This window comes from Prinia subflava, chromosome 5, assembly GCF_021018805.1.
Source record: "Prinia subflava isolate CZ2003 ecotype Zambia chromosome 5, Cam_Psub_1.2, whole genome shotgun sequence".
In the NCBI taxonomy this organism is placed as follows: Eukaryota; Metazoa; Chordata; class Aves; order Passeriformes; family Cisticolidae; genus Prinia; species Prinia subflava.
The window spans coordinates 40,771,199-40,790,386 of record NC_086251.1 but is presented as its reverse complement, the minus strand read 5'-3'; the positions used below and the strand labels follow the sequence as shown (position 1 = coordinate 40,790,386).

Genomic DNA, 19,188 nt, shown 5'->3' with positions numbered 1-19,188 from the left:
CCCCTGAAGAGCAAACGAAGACTGGAAGAACAGTTGTAGAGGCACATCTTCCTTTCATTCTTCCCTGCTGCATTTGCTGGTAGCCACTGCTGGAGAGAACTGGGCTATAAGGATTCCTGGTCTGTGGCAGCACAGGGGAGCTATCTTTATATTCCCCAATTCAAGCCAGTTACTGCTCCAGCAGAGCACAGAGAGGGAGAGAGAAGTCATGATAACTGCACAAGAAGAAAGGCCAGACCTTACCATAAGTGACCATAAGCAGCAAAAAGTTGTAATTGCGGAGCAGGCGGAGGATTGATTGCACGTAGGAATACTCTGCAGTTGGTCTTGACTGGATCAAAGCCTGAGCTTGGCTTGGAGGGTTCGGGGGCTTCTCCTTGAAGACTGAAAACAGACACAAAGTACATCTGTTTGTAATGGTGCAGTTGAGGGGCCTGAGCACACACTGCACCATTTGAGGGATGGCAGAGGGGCTGGTAGAACCAAGTACAAAGCACACCATTTTCCTTAAGCTTTGATCTCCATGCATGAACCTATCCAGGAACAGGAAAGAACAGCTCTCTTACAACAATAACTCCTGCCACCTTCCCAAGGGAAAGATCTTGACTTCAATGAGCTTTTTGTGTAGGCAGTGTACAGCAACACCAAAAGAGTTCTCAGGATTATTAATGCTTGTGTCTCTAGAAGGATGACCAGCCAGGTGCAAAAGTGTTATGTGGATTTACAAATGACAAAGTGGAACAGGACAAGTCAGTTGACAAAGATGGCCTAGTGCTCTGCAGTGGCCAGTGGCCAGGGAACAATAACCTTTGCCAGGTTTTATTTCAGGCCAAGCCATCTGCTGCCCCTTTTTAGTATTAAAGTAGCATCCAGAAATCCCAGTCACAGGCGATACTGCTTTGCCAGGTGCGAGACAGGCATTTTGTACCTTGTCTATTCCATGCCCCACATTATTTGAAGTCTACATCTGATTCAGCCACCAGCAACATGAATAAACTGGCAAGAGGAGCCTGTCAAACAAACTGCATGTAATTCAGCAACCAAATTCAGCTTGCCAGAGAGCATGCCAGTCTTTCATGCTAAAGATCTGGCTTCAACTTCATGTGTTAAGCTGGGGAATTGCAACCCATGTGTCCTGATACTGTCCTTCATGCTTTATTGTCTTCACTCATAAATGGGAACAGCTTGTTCCTGTTATGGAATCCTGCCATGTAATCTGCCTCTTTCTACTCTTAAGGGGTAGTCAGGTCCCAAACATAACCCAAGGCCCTGCACCCTGTTTGCAGGCAAGATGACTATGAAACCTGCAAGATATCTTTTGGTTTTTAAAGGATTTACTCATGCCTGGAATTTATGCAGGCAATGGACAAAACTAACAATTTGACAGGCTCGCTGACAACCTCCCTTCTACATGTGCTGTTTGTCAAAGGTTTGAAGCAGCAAGATACAGTATTGCATGACCCTGTCAGGTGCATGGTAGGACACATCCCCAGATGGCCTGCCCAGCCCATTTCCCAGCACACAGGCCCCTGACACACATCGGCTGATCTCAGTCCCATCTGGTTTCATGTTCACACTCCCACCTCCTTACCTATGATGACCAGGATGAACAGGGCTGATGCCACACCTGCAGTCATGAAGAACATGATGCTGATGTGGTAGGCCAGCTTCTCCACATCCTCCACATTAGGGATCAGAACTGGAGGGACCAGAAAGCCTGCAGCGATGCCAAGCTGAGGAGAGAGAAGGGATAAACAGAGGCACGACATGAAACCACAACAGTGCTACTACCCTACAGCTCAGTACAGGCTCAGCTGAGCCTAATCCAGTTTCACAACCAAGATAAAAATCTTCTTTACCACCTAAAAATTAACAGATAAAAGTCAGATACACATTGCAATTAGGCCATAAGACAGGTTTCCCCACTGCATTTACAACTGTCAGGATATTCAAGGCAAGGTTTTACAACAGAATTGAGCAAAATGAATACCTGGCTCCACAAAAGTGGTGGTCTGGCCTGCCCTTACCTCCTCCACAAATATATGTTCCTGTTCACACACACATCCCATTCCTTACCTTACCCCTGCTCTAGAGCTGGCCTGATCACCTGGCAATTCAACTTTGCTCACTAAAAATGGCAGAAAACAAGACCATCAAAACCAACCAATATTTGCTGGGTTAATAAATTGAAACAATTTATTTTCTAACCACTTAAGTTCATTATGTGACCACTCACATAATTGATATATTAATCCGGCTCAGCCAACTTTGATACAGTTTCAAATGAGCAGCCTCCCAAGACAAGGCTCACCTTATGACCACCAGGAGAACCTAGAAGAGCATCAAGGCTGAAAGCAAAGGAAGTGTTGACAGCACATATCCTAGATGTTGAGGTTGTTTCAGTAATGGAGCTTGGCAGCTGTCCCTGGATAAACTGCTCTGAACTATACAGAAAGCCAGCACTAAGGAAGACAAGTTCTGTGGAGCCCATAAACCTCATGGAAGCACGTCAGCACAGAGCAGAAGACCCAAGAGCCCTGCAAGCCAGGCATGAGCTTGGATAAACTTTCCCAGGCTGTCTTCTAGCAAAACCTCCTTGTGCTTTCTGAATGCTTTCTCTGACATGTCTCCATGTTTCTGGGATGCTGATAGATACATTCTGGAAGACTGAATTACTGGCCAAGACAAAGATCTCAGAACAACTATATTTCATATATTGCCATATTTGGTAGTAAGCTAAAAATCAGCTTGTGCCCTCCAGCACCAGAGAACTCTCCACAAAATCCCTACTCCTCCCTCCAGCTGGTGTATTTTTGAGACAGGAAGAGGGCTTAGGATTCAAACAGAGCTATCTGCTAGCCTCAGGCACCCTATTTAGCTTACAAACAAGTGACTTTCAACCATGTCTGGCCAAACTTCTCGCGTGTCAAACAGTGCCCTCCACTGGGATCGGGGATATTCTGGGTCAGGATCGGCAACAGATATCTACACTAAATTAATTCTTGGTGCTCAGACATTGCAGGGAGCTAGTGAGAAGAGCCATCAAGAGATTACAGATGTGCCCCTCCACTTCAAGGCACTGTCAAGAATAAGAACATTTGAGGTTTGGTTATAGAGACTGAAGACAAAGCCACGCTGTGCCAACCTAGATAGCAAGTCAAGGACTGAAAAGAGTTTAGGAGGAAACTTAAAAGACCATTAAGGAGGATAAACCTTTCTAACATCCACATGGCACAGAGAGTCTCTGACACAGGACTAAACTTGCCAGAGCTCGGTTTTGTTCAGATATGGCCTATGCCTAGCCTCTCAGGACAGCGAGTCAGGCTGGCTCTCCTCTGCACTGCCCACTGACTACAGAGAACTCTCATGTTTAGAGGCTTCAAGCTGTAATCTCCACCAAATTGCATGCCTCCCCTCCCCTACACAAACCTACAGCTGCACAGAAAAGGTAACGGCATCAAACACAGAAGCTCTCGGAGATTGCTGGTAGAGGGCAGAAGCCTGCTTGTGTCTGCAGCACATTTATTCTACCCTCCTCATGGCCAAGTGCAGGTCTGTGCCTCTGGTGTGCCTGGTCAGCCCAGGACACAGCCAGCCTGGACTTCACTCCTATCTCCAGAGCATTTCTAAAGATTTAACCTTTGAGGAAGAGACTCTAAACAGTGCTCCTTTCCATTTGAGAGAAGAGTCCTATTGAGTCTCATGTATCAGGTCTTCCATACACCCTCCACCCTTTCCCAAGCAAGGTTTACAAACATTTGACTGGAAACTGACTCTTTGTTTTACCACTGTTTCATTCTTGGAAGAACTAAGCTGGATTCCTGTGCTAGGTACTTCTTGGCTTCCTTCTCTCTGCAATCACATGCTAGCCACATGAGCTGCTGAACAGCAGCAAAACAGGAGAGGAGAGATCCACGCTTCATTCTGACCTCTGACATAAGTTTCTGCAGGACCACAGCTGAGATTCAATCTTTTCCAGTCTCCTTCCAGCTGCTCCTTCCTGAAAAAGGATCTGTCTGATATACCTAGCAGAGAAGGCATTGAGAGTCTGTTGCAAATTGTTTAGAAATCTTTTACTGATAGGTCCTACAGTCATCACTTACCCAATGGGTCACAGACTTACCCAGCTTTCTTGAACTACTTATCGCCTTTTCGGAAGAATTTTCCTGAACAACTTTTCTAACCATAAATGGATATTTTGTCCTTTCTCTTCTCCTCCCCCCAAAAGAAGCAACTTTTATCCATTAGGAGTTCATCATACCTTTGATAAGAACCTTGATAAGAAGCAGAATGGACAAAAAATATCATAGCAATAGGAGCTACATTTTATATTTCAGAGCAACTCATGGTAATAATTCTGTGAAGATGAGGCCCCTTGACTTGACTAAAACTGAAGATTTCCTGAATGACACTCACAGATCCTGGATTATTCATAGCATTTTTAGCAGAGAAAACAAGCTCTCAACAACATGATGACTATTACATTGCATATACTTTACTTATTATAAGGAGATTTTTAGCCTAGTTCTCAGCAGGTCAGTGTGAACATTACCATCAGCCCACAGAAACACTGTAACCTATTAACCAGAAAATTTTAAAGATACCTTAGAAAGGGAAATATAACTTCTCTCCCTTCTCCACACCTTGCACATCAGGGAAAAGAAAGCTATGTAAAAATAAGGTTAGTTCTGCAAAAGTTGTGCTACCCTCTTACAGACACTATCAGTCATAATGCGTCATAATGGACCCTCTTATTGTATTTGCATCTCCAACTTTTATACAGGCAGATAGGTCTCTAATACCTATATAGATAAGCTTGTTCTCAACATTTGGTACATCACCCAGAATCCTCTCACCCAAAACACCCAGCCTGATCCTGATCTCTGAGGATCTCTCCAAGAGATCAGGCTGCTGGCACTTTGTTTTAAGACAGCTTCGGGGTAATTTTTAAACACATTGCTAGGAAGTCAACAACTACAGCAAAGTGCACTGTTCAGATGACTTACTTACTCTTTAGAGACTAGAAAAGGATAGAAGAAATGTATTTCCTACCTGAATTTTGCCAAGGACCTGTCACAAAAACAAGATCATATTCAAGTGTGCACAAGAACAGGCAAAAAACCCAAGAGTAAGTAGCTAAGAAGATAGCATAAATGTACCCAAAATCTTGAAATAGAAAATGACATATCTAAGGTTAGCTGCTAAGAGTCTCCTGAAGGAAGATAACCAGTGGTTATCAGCATAAAAATTGTAAATGAGTGATCAGAGGAAGAGTGCAGGAGTGGACCTCCACCTCAAAGAAAACTATGAGTCAGCAACAGGAACACAGAAGCCCTGTAAACTTCCATATGTAGGTATAAATGTTGACAGAGGGTACCACCAAATCCAAAAGGTCAATTAAAATGTTAAAAGATAGAGAGAGAGAGATGCTGCAAAAGCAAAAATATACAACAGTAAGAAATTTTGACAATGCCCTTGCAAGCTAAATAAACATCATGACAGGGATGATGCAGAGACTGCATTTTTGGATTCCATAAATATCCTTTACTGAGGAAAACTTATAAGAAGCAGCACAATTTGTGATTTTGACCCAGAACAGCACAGTGTGACTATGATCAATATTACAGAATGGTTCTGCAGTGGACTGAAATTCAGCTTCCTTGCAGCAGTGACAAAAAAAAGGAAACACCCTCCAAAACACTACAGCAATATATAGCTTACAAGAGGAAGCTGCCTAAAAGGAAAGAAGTTTGTTAAACAGAAATGAAGAAGAAAAGCCTAAGAAATTAAATGCTTGCAAGTGGCATTAAGATTGTGCAAAGACACTGAATCAGAGGCTCACTGTAAGCCTAGAGAATATTACCAAAAATATTTTAGAATAAAGGAACCACTATTAAGTAAAAAAAAACAAAAACACAAAAAATAAAACAACAAACCACATGAACATAAACTACCCAGCTCTAAAACTGGACATTATTCCTTCAAGCAAAGAAAAATGACAGCAAACTGGACCAAGCTAAAATAAAACTGTAATTAGGCCAAAAGAGGCACCAGAACAGCTTTACAAACCAAGTCAAAACTCTTCAAACACAACAAAATCAGGAAACCTGATGGAAGGGTCAACACATCATCAGTGTGGAAGGAGAACTTTCGAGAAAAAGGTCTTGGACCATCATTCATGATGCGTTATGAGTGGCAGATATTACTCAATTTATTTAAATTAATTTTTTCTATGAGGCATCAGGACCAGCTAGTATTCGTCTAGGAGTTCAAAAGAACAAGTCAACAGAAAATCCACACTACTTGCACACAAACATACCAAATGGTCTGTTACCAAATATTCAAATAGGGAATGGAAGAAGAGAAAAGTGATGCCAAATTTTAGGAGGTTCAGCATAAGCAGGAGTCCCAGGAAACCCTAAGACCAGCAGCCTGCTGTTTTGGCCAAGTGGACAGAAAATGTAGCAATCAAAAGATCTTTGATAAACACCAATACAACAGGCTTTTCAGACACTATGATTTCAACACAGTCTTAGAGCTTGGTCAACAAGCCAAGACTTTGGAGAGTGAGGAGGATACACTTCAGACTCCCTCTGGATTCACCCAGAGAAGCCCTTTGAGGACATGCTTGTTCCAGAGCTCTGGGCAACGCAGCATCCTCTTCTACTCTTGTCTGGGTATCAAAGCTCTGTCCTAGGCCCTCCCTCCTTTTCTAACTACACGTCCCCCTCAAACTGTAACCATGACATTTCACAAGAGCAGCTGAACCTTCCGACCCTATAATTCATATATCACAACCTGCAGAGAGCAGACAGCTACCCCTACCCCCTTCTCACCCCCCGTGCCTCCCAACTGCACACTGGCTTCCCAATACTTTGCTGTCAGCAAAGGTCCCAGCTGTCTTTCCATATAAAAGGCTACAGGAGAATTGAAAATACTCAGCTGAGGTGTTGTTTAAGCAGAAGCTGCCAGTTCCTACACAATAAACTTTTGTATGAATTAGTGTCCAGAATATGCTTCTTCCATACCACTCACAGCAAAAAGAAGAGCCTACTGAAATCCAGATAGTCACGAAGCCAATGTACATATTTGTACAGTTTACATAACTTTCTTGCAGTGTTTTGAGAAAAAATAAAGACATACACAAGTTGTGAAAGGAATAATTGTAATCAAGCTGTGTGATAAGACAGGGCTTAAGCTCTATTTGACTTTCCCACAAATGTGGGAGACATTTTATTTTTTCCAAACTGCACTTGCACAACCAAAGCTCATCTGAAAACAAAGCAAACTCCCTTCTGCACACTTCTGCTTCTATGGCACCATCTCATAATGCTTAATATGATGCAATGCTGTACAGTGAAGACTATTCCCCCGTGTGAGTCACTCAGGCTGTCAGTCTTGAATGCAACTTCCCCCAGTCTGCTGGGAAAGAAATGCAACACAGCAAAACAACAGCAGTAGACAAGAGAGAGAACAAAACAGAGGGATTTCAGCTCTGACAGCTACCTCAGGCAGAACTTAACCCAAAAGCCAACTTCTGTGAGTGAGAAAGGGGAGCTGCGTTTGGTCTGGAAAGGGAGCATCAGATGAAATGGGTAGAAAAAGTTCATTTCAGGCTCTCATGTCCATTTATAGAAACTGAGGCATTCCTGCAAAAGCCACATTGCTATTTGGTCAGCACACCCTCCCACACTGAGCCATGTCCAGGATCTTGGAGAGTTGGCCACACAGCACTTATTGAGATCCAAGCACTCTGATCTACCCCGCCCTTTTTTTTTCAGGGAGAGAAAGGAGACAGGGCTAGAGAATTTCACCCATTAACTATTGTCACTACAAGCAACTATGTCAACCATTAGCTGCTGACACTAAAATCTTCTCTATTCTGATAGCTAAAACTCTGAGAAATATAGGGCCAAGCTAGAGAGCTGTGAGACAGATCACCACCTGTCCATATTTCTAACAGGGAATCATTTGAGAGAATGCGAATCCTCCAGCAGAGACAGTGCAGCCAAAGATGATCTAAAAGTCCACTGAAAGACTGGAAGACAGGGATTCTGCAGGACATGATACATTTCCACAATGCTTCTTAGACTTTAAGATGCTGCCTTTCCTGGTACAAAAGATACAGAACAGAGTTATCAGTGGGGCATCAAACAATGGCACATGCTCAGCACAAACAGCACTGTAGGATTACCAGCTCAAAATGCAATGGCTATTCAGATGTTGCAGATCAGCTACATGGCAAAACCCACCTCAGCCACTACCAAGGCAGACTTACCCTCAATTCAAAACAGAGGAAAGGACCCACCAGGAGTGAGAGAGGGAACATTTCCCTGAATTTCATTCACACCTTATCACCATCATTCACACCTTTATCCATTTCAATAGGCCATCACCTAATCACTTCGAGACTGCCACTCCCAGCAGGCTGCAGATACCACCTAAATCCTCCACCTCAGGCTGTTTGTGTTACAGAAGCCCTAAATCTCTGAAGTCACATCTCGGCTACATCAGAACACGGACAGATCCTAAGATCAGTAAGGTGCTGCATGATTCTTCCCCTAAAGCAGAGCTTACTATGAGGCTGAAGTTTTCTTTCCTCCCAAATCACATCACCTTTTTTCAAGCCTTGCTTTAAATTAATAATAATTAAAAAGGCAGAATTACTGCAAAAAGATCATTTAACAGGCCCGCATCCTTACTCCCAAGCCCATCAGTCGCTTGTTTCTTTGTCAAAACAGCAAGAAACAGGAACAAGGTGTCTCTCAATCATCAAAAAACCCAGTACTGGTGGCAAACAAATCAAATACACAAATGTTCTTTGTTTGTGTGCAACACAGTTATACGCTTCTCTGCATGCTGCCTGTGCCCCTTGCCCATCAAGTGACAAACAGGGAGATAAACTAGTAAGAGTGAGATACACATAAAATCCAGGCAAAGCAGTTCAGCACACACCTTGGCAGCTGAAGGAGAGAGCTGGTACCTGGCCATCAAATCCAGCTTATAAATTTCAAAATGCCATGAAAACTTAACTCACTACCTAAGCATCCCCACCACCATGTTAGTTCTGTCATGCCAAAGGACCATGTGCTTCCTCATCCCCACATTACGGAGGAGCAAGTGTGTTAAATGAAGGGGCAAGACCTGCTGCTCCAGCAAGCACACACTCCTGCAAATGCCAGTAACTCAGGAGAGCGTTTCTTCCCACTGCAGTCCTGTCACCAGGCAGAATGATGGACAGTCTGCCATCAGCACACAAGTTTAGAAGCCTGTTTGCTGCTGCCTGTCAGGTCACAACCACAGTCCCAAACAGGGGTGGAGCTGATGAATCAATACAACAAAATGGTAGCAGCATGGCCTTACTCAGACCACTCTCTCCTATCCACCTCGTGTGTGGGGCTTCACATAGACATCCAGCACTGACGTGCTCCACAGGGAACACTGCTGATGCAGCAGGCACACCACTACTGACAGCTGTATTTCATAAGCATGTCAGACAAATTCCTGCCAATATTAAAATGCATCTGAAGAACATTAGTGAACTCTCCATAACACTTCTGCTTCTTAACCCCAGATCTTCAGCATGAGGAAGAATCCCCATATAGATTTTTCCTAGTCTTTCAAGCAATGAGAAGCCAGTAGTATTTCAATATCACTAATATATTAATGCCAAAGCATCTGACACGTAAACTTCATTCTATACCTCCCCACACATGAACTTCCATGACAAGGAAAAAAAAATGGAAAAACACCTATATATCTTCCTGTTAAAATATGGAAAAGTAAAATGTCATGAAAACCAGCAGTGGGTAAACAAGAGGATGTGATGACACCACAGAAGGTGTTCACACTCTTCTAGAAGCTCTCCAGCACTGATTCAAGAGTGCTCAATCTAACCAGTTTTCACAATTCAGATACCATAGCCAACATATGGCCAGAAACAAGTGAGGTAATTCTGACACCTTACTAGAGATTGTTTGATTTTTTTTAAGGGTATTTAATATCTTGTCTGATTGATTAAATTATTTACTCTGGAGGGGTTAACTTTGAACTTGAAGGTTACCACCAGTCAGCAAGCAGAGGCAGTGTCCTAAGCAAACATGGCCCCAGCAGACCGAGATGAGCCAGCAGACAGGAAACTGTCCTGTTTCCTCAGGACAGTGCTGCTGAAGTGCAGCCTGGGGCCAAGAGAGCAAGAGCAGAAAGAGAGCAGGTACAGCAAATAAAGAAGCAATGGCACTTCCCTGCTTCTTCATGGAGTTGCTTGCACTTTCTAATGGAGAGGGACAACAATGCTTGGTATTCAGTAATAATAATAATTAAGCTAAGTGACATGGCAAGGGAAACCATACAGTTGTAGAGAAACAAGCATAGGGAATAATTTACTATCCTGCAATTACAAAACCACTGTATTATACCCTTTGCTAATACTCCCTAACACAATCTTTAATTGCAGTCAGGAAAAATCTATGCCTCTATTTCTTTCTCCTGCCCAACCTCACCAGTAAACAAAATAGCTAGTTTTCATTCACTGTGATTATGCTTGACTATGGGAATAAATAGGTCTTCTCTATGGAGTATGCTCTGTCTTTAGTCACTACCATTTCTGACTTCCCTGATTCTCTAAAAGGAAAGTCTGGGCTTACAAAGCAAAGACTGTACAGAACTGAGGTCTCATTGTCATGTCAGTTCAACCACCAGAGCAGTGTGGAACACCAAAAGGGTAGCCAAAGTTTGCTTTTAGCAACCTTTACACTAAGCCACTCCTTTTGGGATGATGATGACTCCACACATGCATATAGCACAAGCTGACAGCCTCATTTTTTGGATTTCTAATGCACACTGTTGAGTAACTCCACCTGAATAATTTTCAAAAAATCTGACAGCAAAATGCTCAGTTACTTATTTGCTTAGGCTAAGTTAGATGCCTTCGACTCTAAAGATGCCTTTAAAAACACATAAAAACCAGCCCACTGGAAGTGATGATAAAAGCAAAAAGGAAAGCTTAGATGCACTCAAGGAAAGATGTTTTCTCTTTCCAAAACATGTGAAGCGGGCCCCTTAATTCCCTAGTGCTGTTCAGCAAACTACTGTTCCTCAAATACCATCTTCAAGCATTCACCACTTTTGCCTCAGCAGTACCTAAATAAATACAGAAACACACGAAGAAGCAGTCTGCATTAAAACCTACCTGAATCAAAAACCATTCAAATCAGAATGGCAGCCACTCACAGGCTGGGTGGATGAATGGTCCAGGGTGGAGCAGAGTCACATGCAGGGGAGTACACTGCATCTCAAAGCAAGGAGCACAGGCCCAGCCTAGCAGCTAATGCCAGGTTCTACTTTCCTCTTCTTTGTGTCAGGGCTGCAGAGCCAGGCTCATTTCACTTATGCCCCACTGCATCAGTATTGGCCTGTTCACTTCACGCAACTGGTACGAGCAGGTGTTCCGGTGCAAGGGTCAAGAAGCTATTTCCCCCAGCCTTTCAAAGCTGTATAAAAAATTATCTGCTCTGGCTACGAGAAAAGACAGTCACAGTCTGAGCAAGTGTGGGTCACTGGCCTCCGGGACCTGCATTGATACAAGAGTCCTCGGGAAGCTGACCTCACACTGGCCTGATGGAACTTTCCTTTTTTTCAAAGCAACTGCTCGTAGAAACTCAGTAGCTACTTTTAAGAGGTATAAAAGTGCTAAAGTCCTTTTCCTCCAGGGCCCAATGACAATGTTTTCAGCAAACAGCTAATCTCCTTTGTCCCATCTAGTTGTCAGCAGGAAGAGGATATTGCAGTGTCAAGTCCAGATGCAACTGCAGATACAAGATTTGAAGGACACTCTGCCTGAAGCAGTTTCTCAGCACTGTGCTTTCCCCCCTAGGCCATTCACAGTTCAACTCAATCACAGCCCTGGACTGGAGATTCACACACACAGGAAGTGGAGGGCACTGGAGAAGAGCCTGAACCAAAGAGCTCTCAAAGCCAGAATCATACCTAACCCCCATGCAGCCCCGACCTTTGTAGATGGTGGTCCCAGTTGATTCTGCCACCACCATCAGTCCTCAGGCTAACACCAGTGACATCATTCCAGCTACCAGCTGCATTTCCAGGGGGAATTTCACATAAGTTCGTGTTATCCCTGGGGCTGCCCTTCAGGCCATGTGCATCTCCCAGCCCTCCCTGGTCTGCTCCCTGAGCGCTCCCAGTCTCCGGCCAGGCAGGTTTCAGCCCGCCCCACGTGTGCGGCCAGCCAGGTGCAGCTGCCCATTACCTGGTTCCCAAAGACCGCAATGGAGCAGGCAGTGGAGACCTCGTGGGAGCCAAACCAGACGGACGCGATGCGTGAGGGCATGCCCAGGATGAAGACCTGGGCCAGGCCACAGATGACCTGTCCCAGGACAGTGACGGGGAAGAGGTGCGGCTTCAGGCTGCCCAGTTTCACCCAGGCGCCCATGGCGTTCAGGGCCGAGCCAGCCAGGGCGATGAGGCGCAGGCCCCTCTTGTCCAGCAGCCAGGCGACAGGGAAGAGCAGGGGGATGTAGATGAGCATGTAGCTCATGGACAGCCAGTCGATGGCGAAGGTGCTCACGTCGTAGAAGCTCGCAAAGACGTTGTTGATGCTGCCGTACTGGATCCACTGGAAGGCGTTGCACAGGGAGTAGCTGCTGAAGAGCAGCAGCACAGCCCAGCGAAGCCGGGACAGCTGTACCTCAGCGGCGGCATCACCGACCCCTCCTGCCGCAGCCGACAGACTCGGCGCCCCGGCGGGCTCCTGCAACACCATGCCGGCACCGTGAGCCGCACCCGGCACGGCACGGCACGGCACGGCTCGACACGGCTCGGCACGGCACGGCACGGCTTCGGCGCTGGCACCACCTGCCCCAAAGGCCCCGCCCGGCCGCCCCCGCCGGGCTCACTGGCGGCCGCAGCGCGGGGAGGTGCCCCCGGCCCGGGCCGGCCCTCCGCGCCCTCGGCCCCGCCCCGCAGCGAGGCCGGGAAGGGCTCGGGCCGCCCGGGGGGCACGGCAGGCCCTCGAAGCGCCGGGGCAGTGGTGGGCCGCTACCCTGGCCCGGGTCCTGCCGATGCCCTGCCCGCCCCGCAGCACAGGGGCCGCGACCCCCGCCCTAGGGCTGCCCCCCGCCACTGCCCGGGCCCGCCGAGGGCCCCCCGGCGTTCCGGGGGAGGAGAGGCTTCGGCCGCCAGCGATGAGGGGACGTGGGCTGAGCAGAACTGTGACCTGGGGGAGGCTGTGAGGGAGCGGGCAATGCCCGGCGCCGCCAGAGATGCCAGGGTGGAGTCCTAGAGGAGGAATTGGTTTGGAGTTCGTTTGAGTTGGCCTCTGATGTTTTTTTTTTCACAATGGCACACTAGAGAGTGAAAATATCCAGTGAAATCAAAATTAAAACATCTCAGCGTCACTGAAGTAAAAGAGCCAAAAGTGGTGTTTGTTTCCATTCTCATGGGGAATTCGCAGTTAATGAGTCAGCGCTTGTTTTCCCATTACTTGAGCAACACGCCACTGGCAGATGCCTGCCTGGAGATCATTTATGATCTACAGTTCATTTAATTAGCATCATGTTACCTGAATTGCATAAACATTCCTCAGCACAAGGACGTGAGTTTAGTGGTGGTGTTCAGCTCTCTTCCAGCATTTAGCACAAAGGTCAAAATTCATTTGGAAAAATGGGAGCAGTGTCTTTTGGATGTTGTATTCCTGAAACAAAGGAATACAGAGTATGAAAAAGTGAGGTTTCTCTGGCTTGTATTTACTTGATAGCTGCATCATAACATACCCTTTTTGCCTACTTGGTGGAACACTGTCAAAGGTTACTGCTGCTGTCCTCTGAGTTATCCACCTAGCATGAGGAGCAAAGACAAACAGCTTTGATACCTTTACGTTCTTATTTACCATGAAAGAAAACAAACAAACTCCCAAAACAAAAAAGCTTTGCATAAATTATTCCAACAAGCACAAATGCCAGTTTAAGTGGTTCTTGCTGTGTATCCTCACAGAGCTTATTCCTTGTCACCTGCTTGGGTTTCCTACTCTCAGCAGTGGCCAGAAGCAGAGCTGGAGATGAGCAGAACCAGTGCAGTCTGCCCTATGTACTCTGCTGAAAGTTCCATGGGGCAGAGCTGCAAATCCTCCTACTCTCTCCCTCCTCAGCCCACAGCTTTGCCAGTGAACCTCCAGCCTCACCTGGGATGCTTCTCACAATGGTACAACATAAACATAATGTAGCTCTTTTACATAATAAATAAGAAAGGCAAATTCAGAAGCAAAAGCCAGAAAAAAAGGTATCCAGTCCCATTTATTATTAAATTAGGCAACCAAAGTTAACTCGAAGCTCTGCACTGAGACAACAGAAAGATCAGAGGAATTTGTTGTAACAAATTTGTAATCTAAATGTTATAAGGAATCCAATGAGTAATGGTAGTGCAGATAGGACAGAGGTGAAACAGAGCAGGAAAAAGACTATCACGGTTCAACAACTACTTCATCTGAGAACTCTAACAATAAAACTAAGAGAGTACAGAAGATTAACTTCTAGGCTGGTAAGATTTGAAAATACCTTTTAAAATTCTCCACAATATTATACAGAAATTAAAGTTACACAGAGGTAATCACTATCATTGATTTAAAAGCAGTTGAAAAACAAAGTCAAGAAAAGAAATGTACAGGTAATTTTTAGGATGGCAATCTGGGTTTGTTCAGAGGACCATCATTTATTATCCCTTTAGCAGTGCAAGGAACAAAATTTGCAGATGGTTAAGACATTACTGAGTTAGTCAAGCCTTACTTAAATATGTAACCTACATGTTGTATTAAGGTTGAAATGACTTTAGGACTGTAGCTTTAGCTATCTGTAACTGAAAGTATTGTCACAGTCCATGGCATCTTTAATTTGTAAACTCAGATAAATGCAGGATAATGGAATTAGGTACTGTATGGCAGTCTGCTGTCCTAAGGTCTCTGGGCAGCAAAGAGGAAGATGGAATGTGGTTTTCAAAAAAGAACAAGCAGTAAAAGTATAAAGAGAACAAATTAGGAATCTAGGAGATACTGTCACACATCAGGAAGACACAGAGAACAGTTAAATTTCTCAATGCATGAATAAAAGAAGAACACACACAAGAGACAAATCTTTAGATATATGGGAGATGAGTGAGACACATGTTGAGTCCTTTGCCTCCTGCCAGCTCTACTCCAAGCTGCAGTCAAAAACAGTCTGTCATCCTGAGTTTTGTTTTTGTCCCACCTTCAGCTCCTAAATTTCTCAAAAATCCTCAGGTTTACTCAGCATCAACATAAGATCTGCAGCAAGTCAGAGCCTGCCAAGCAAGGAGCCATTCGCTCCAATGTCTTGGTCCTGTCAGAAAAGGCAAATGGTAAGTCAAGAATGACTAAAACACAGACTCTGCTGAAGATAACAGCTGAAATGAGATGTGTGAATGCAGTGCCCAGCCTCTGGTGACTGCAGCCTGTCAAGTGAACATGAGCCAGGTAGGGAAGGAACACTGGCTCCTCAAAGCCAAGTCAGACAAGGGTTTTTCATACCTGTAGGCCCACACTTCCCTGAACTCCTGTCCTTGGATTTCAGGGCTGTTTTGTTACTAACTCTGTGAACTATTCAATCACCCCTTTATATAATTTGCAAATTTCTAATTATAAAATACTAAAATAAAACCCCTGTGCTTTGCATTTCCTCCTCTATTGCTGCATCTGTTTCTACTCACATGCCTCTTTCCCTTCTAAACACCAGAGCAGCTGCTTTTGGATTTCCCTCATCACAGCATATTTATATAAAAATTTCTTAGGCATGAAAAATTATTTATATTTCAGGACAACCCTTTCAAGTGGATTTTAAAGCTAGAGGGAAATCTCCTTTACATGGAGATTAACAGAAGTGCTAAAAAGCTTATAGGATCCTAGAGCCAAAAGTATCTGGGAAGATTGGAATGCACTAAGTCAGAGGAAGAAGCAGGACCCAAATTAAGTGTAACAGTGCAGGTCATAAGGTAGAGCCTAACCTCTATAATCTTCTTCCCTACTGATCTCAAGAAATCCAACACTGGCAGTCTTGGAATATATGCTGCCTTTATGACCAATTAGTACATACATTCCTTTATGTTATGTAAAGCCTTGCAACAAGCTTGCTGTTCTCAAAGTCCACCCAATAAATATAAGTGCTAGGGATGGTGACAGCAATGATAATCCAGATGGCAATTAGGGCTCGATGACAAGGAAGGTGATACGAATGGGTGAAGAACATTGGCTTGGGGGTATACAAAAGGTATTATAGAAAATTATTGTGAAAAGTATAATTCCTTGGTGTGTTTTCTCTCCACAGCAGTTCAGAGATCCAAGGAGTATGTGAGCAAAAGAAAAAAGGAAAAGCAAGTACTCAAGGATCTACCAGATTTCACATCCATACAGTTCTTTAGATTCCTTTTAAATAGGAAGTATCTAACCTCGAAGGATCACAGGATGTCCCTTGCTTTCAAACACTCAGCCTTGTTATTTGTGCCTCTAAATTTCATCATTGCACTTACAAAGCCTAACAAAAGCCCTCTTAGGTGGATCTATCACATTTTGACTGATAGCATTTATGTCTAGAAGAACTGTCAGCAGATATCCCACACAACTTTTCACAATAGACATTGCAGGAAAGATTACAAGATCTTTGTTAGCAGAAGGAGAAGGATTTATTTTTGGGTTCAGCTCCTAAATTGCTTTAGTGAATTTCTTCAGAGGTCAGGTAGTTGTATCAAATGACAAGATTCAAGTAGCTGGCAGAGCCGCTCATGTTGGGGTCACAGCTGGATGCAGTGCTGAGCTGGAGACACACAGTGAAGCATGGGCTGGCAGGGCTGCTGCTCTGGACAAAGCCAGTGGTGTTCCCCGATGGAGCAGGGTACCCTGCAAGCCCTCTGCTGGCACCCAGAGCTTTCTGCACCCCAAGAGCCACCCAGAATACAGCTTACAATGGCAATGGATTAGTTTATTACTGTAGTTTAGATACACAATTATTTCGATACCCTAAACCCTTTAAGAATCTTTCCTGTTACATTCTCAGGGTGAAGATCTGGGTACCTGAACAGTGGTGGAGAACTCCATTCATAACAGTGCAGCAGGTAACCTCTGCAGCATTCAAAATTTTGCAAAAATTACCTTCCGCTAAACAAAACACAATGGCTTAGTTGCACAGTCTAAACTCTCATCTAGCAAAGACTGCAGACCTCAGAACCACCAAGGTTGTGCAGGGGCTAACTTTGAGCACCCAGCCTGTACTGTCCAAAGCTTTAGGCCTTTCAGAAGTAGAACTCGGGGAAAGGAAATAAGGTTTTGCTCCCCTTCAGCATATTTCATATGTCGCTCTCACTCTCCGGGAGCTTCAGTGAAGATGCATCATCTGTGTCTATTTTAGAGGGGCACAAAGAGTTATGGTGGTTTGTGTGGCCCTGCTAGGGGCAGGGTTTTTTCCAGTTTGACACCTTCCAGCCTGGGCTGCAAGGGCTTGCCCAAGAGCAGCTTGAACTTAACCAGTCCTTTGCAAATCTAATCTCCCTGTTCAAAGCCTGGCTTTAACAGAGCAATGGCTTTAATTTAACTCTGTCCAGTTCAGATGTGATGTTTGTGTGGATGAGTGGTGTAAGTGTGAACTGTAAAGAGTAGATGGGAGGGAATGGCTGAAGTGCTAATATTCACAGCTGCCTCCTTGCAGTAAGAAAAAGATGTAAAAGGAGTGCACAGGATGGACAAGCACTTGCACACAAGGTGCCTCAAAGGTGCTGGTTCCTGGTTAGCACACACCCCTCCAGACAGAGGGTGCTTATGCTACCTCTGCATGGCCTTCTGCAAACATATCAACTTGCGCTGCCCCATTCTCTGATCAGGCCGGATGAGAACCGGCTCTAATCCAAAAACTGTGTAACTGTGGTTAGCCTGCTGTGCTGCTTGAGTATCTGAGCCCAGCTCTCAACCTTTGCTTGTGAAAAGCTGTGGAGATACAGACAGCTGGAGATACAGAGAGCTGTGCATACGCTCTGTTATTGGAGCAAACCCACCTCACTCCTCTGCTGTGCACCAGGCATGCACATGAGATACGAAGATGTCTTTGTTCAGCTCAGAATAAAAGAAGTGAAAAAAGATTGAGTTAGCCTCAAAACTCAGCTATAGATTTCCATGCCTGGTCCAGATCAGGGTCACGGATTAACCCCAAATACCAAAGCTTGAAGTATATAAGCCCTTCTTACTCAGCATCCTCCAGCCTCCATCTCAGTGAGTCATACCAGTTCATGGCAATGACATGAGAAAAAGATTTTAATCTTCTATCGCTTGCAGCTGACATTAATTAATAATAAAAGAGTGTTGGAACTGTGCATAGCCTCACTGCTGAACTCAGGCATTTCCCTCTTCTTTATCCCACTCACACTGCAGCAAAAAAACAAACTTGGGAGAAGTTCTGAGGACCACAGCACCAAGTCACGGCTGTTGTGAGGGGAGAAAAGCTGATAGTGTCTTAGCAAAAAGCACAGAACTGGAATAAGAGTTGTGGGGAAGGTGTCTTGCCACTGCATGTATGTCTCTGAGGTAGGAGAACTCTCAGGAGCTGGTGTCTGCAACCTCAGCTGCAATAAAAATTATAGTCTCATATTTTAACCCTAACACATGGATTATAACCCTGCCCTGGCAAGCAATGAGTATGTGCTCCCTAACATTTAGTTGGGTAGAGTTTTTGAGTAACCTCAAAAAACTTAATGGATACATATAACTCTGCCTCGCTGCTCAAATCTCCTCCAGATCAACAATCACTAAGGTGGCAAAAACACAGCCGAACACAGACAAAGTGAGCACAGTGCTGTTCACTCAGAGAAAATCTTAACCATTTCATGCCATGCTTTGTTTTTTCCCTTCTTGACAGCTTGTGATTTATAAAAATACTTTGTCTCTTAGCAGTGATTCCTGATATTTTTTGATCTCTGTGTACTGAAGTATTAGCATCCAGGCAGCATTTTTGTGTGACTAGTGCTGCTTTGTACACTACAATCATTGCAGGAAGCAGAGAGGGTCTCTTTTTGGGCTGCTGCTTTAGTTCAGCATGCAGGAGGTTATCCTCGTGCTGATGCAGGCTGGTAGTTCTAACAGAAGTGAATTCTGGCATGGGATCTGTGACACAAGTGCCCAAAGCT

At 44.7% G+C, this 19,188-nt stretch overlaps 1 protein-coding gene across 3 annotated transcripts in view; it reads right to left on the bottom strand.

Moving 5' to 3' along the window:
* The window catches only part of FLVCR2 (FLVCR choline and putative heme transporter 2), a 35,599-nt gene extending 22,556 nt beyond the window's left edge, over positions 1 to 13,043 (bottom strand). Inside the window, exons 1-3 of one of the 3 annotated variants that reach the window (XM_063399029.1) lie at positions 12,266 to 13,043; positions 1,592 to 1,733; positions 244 to 384 (exon numbers count right to left, since the gene is read on the bottom strand). In XM_063399029.1, the coding sequence (XP_063255099.1) occupies positions 244 to 384; positions 1,592 to 1,733; positions 12,266 to 12,778 (796 nt within the window). In that variant the 5' untranslated portion in view covers positions 12,779 to 13,043. The remainder of the gene's footprint in view (positions 1 to 243; positions 385 to 1,591; positions 1,734 to 12,265) is intronic. The other 2 variants (XM_063399031.1, XM_063399030.1) reach the window with 2 other exon arrangements.
* Positions 13,044 to 19,188: the final 6,145 nt, after the last annotated feature.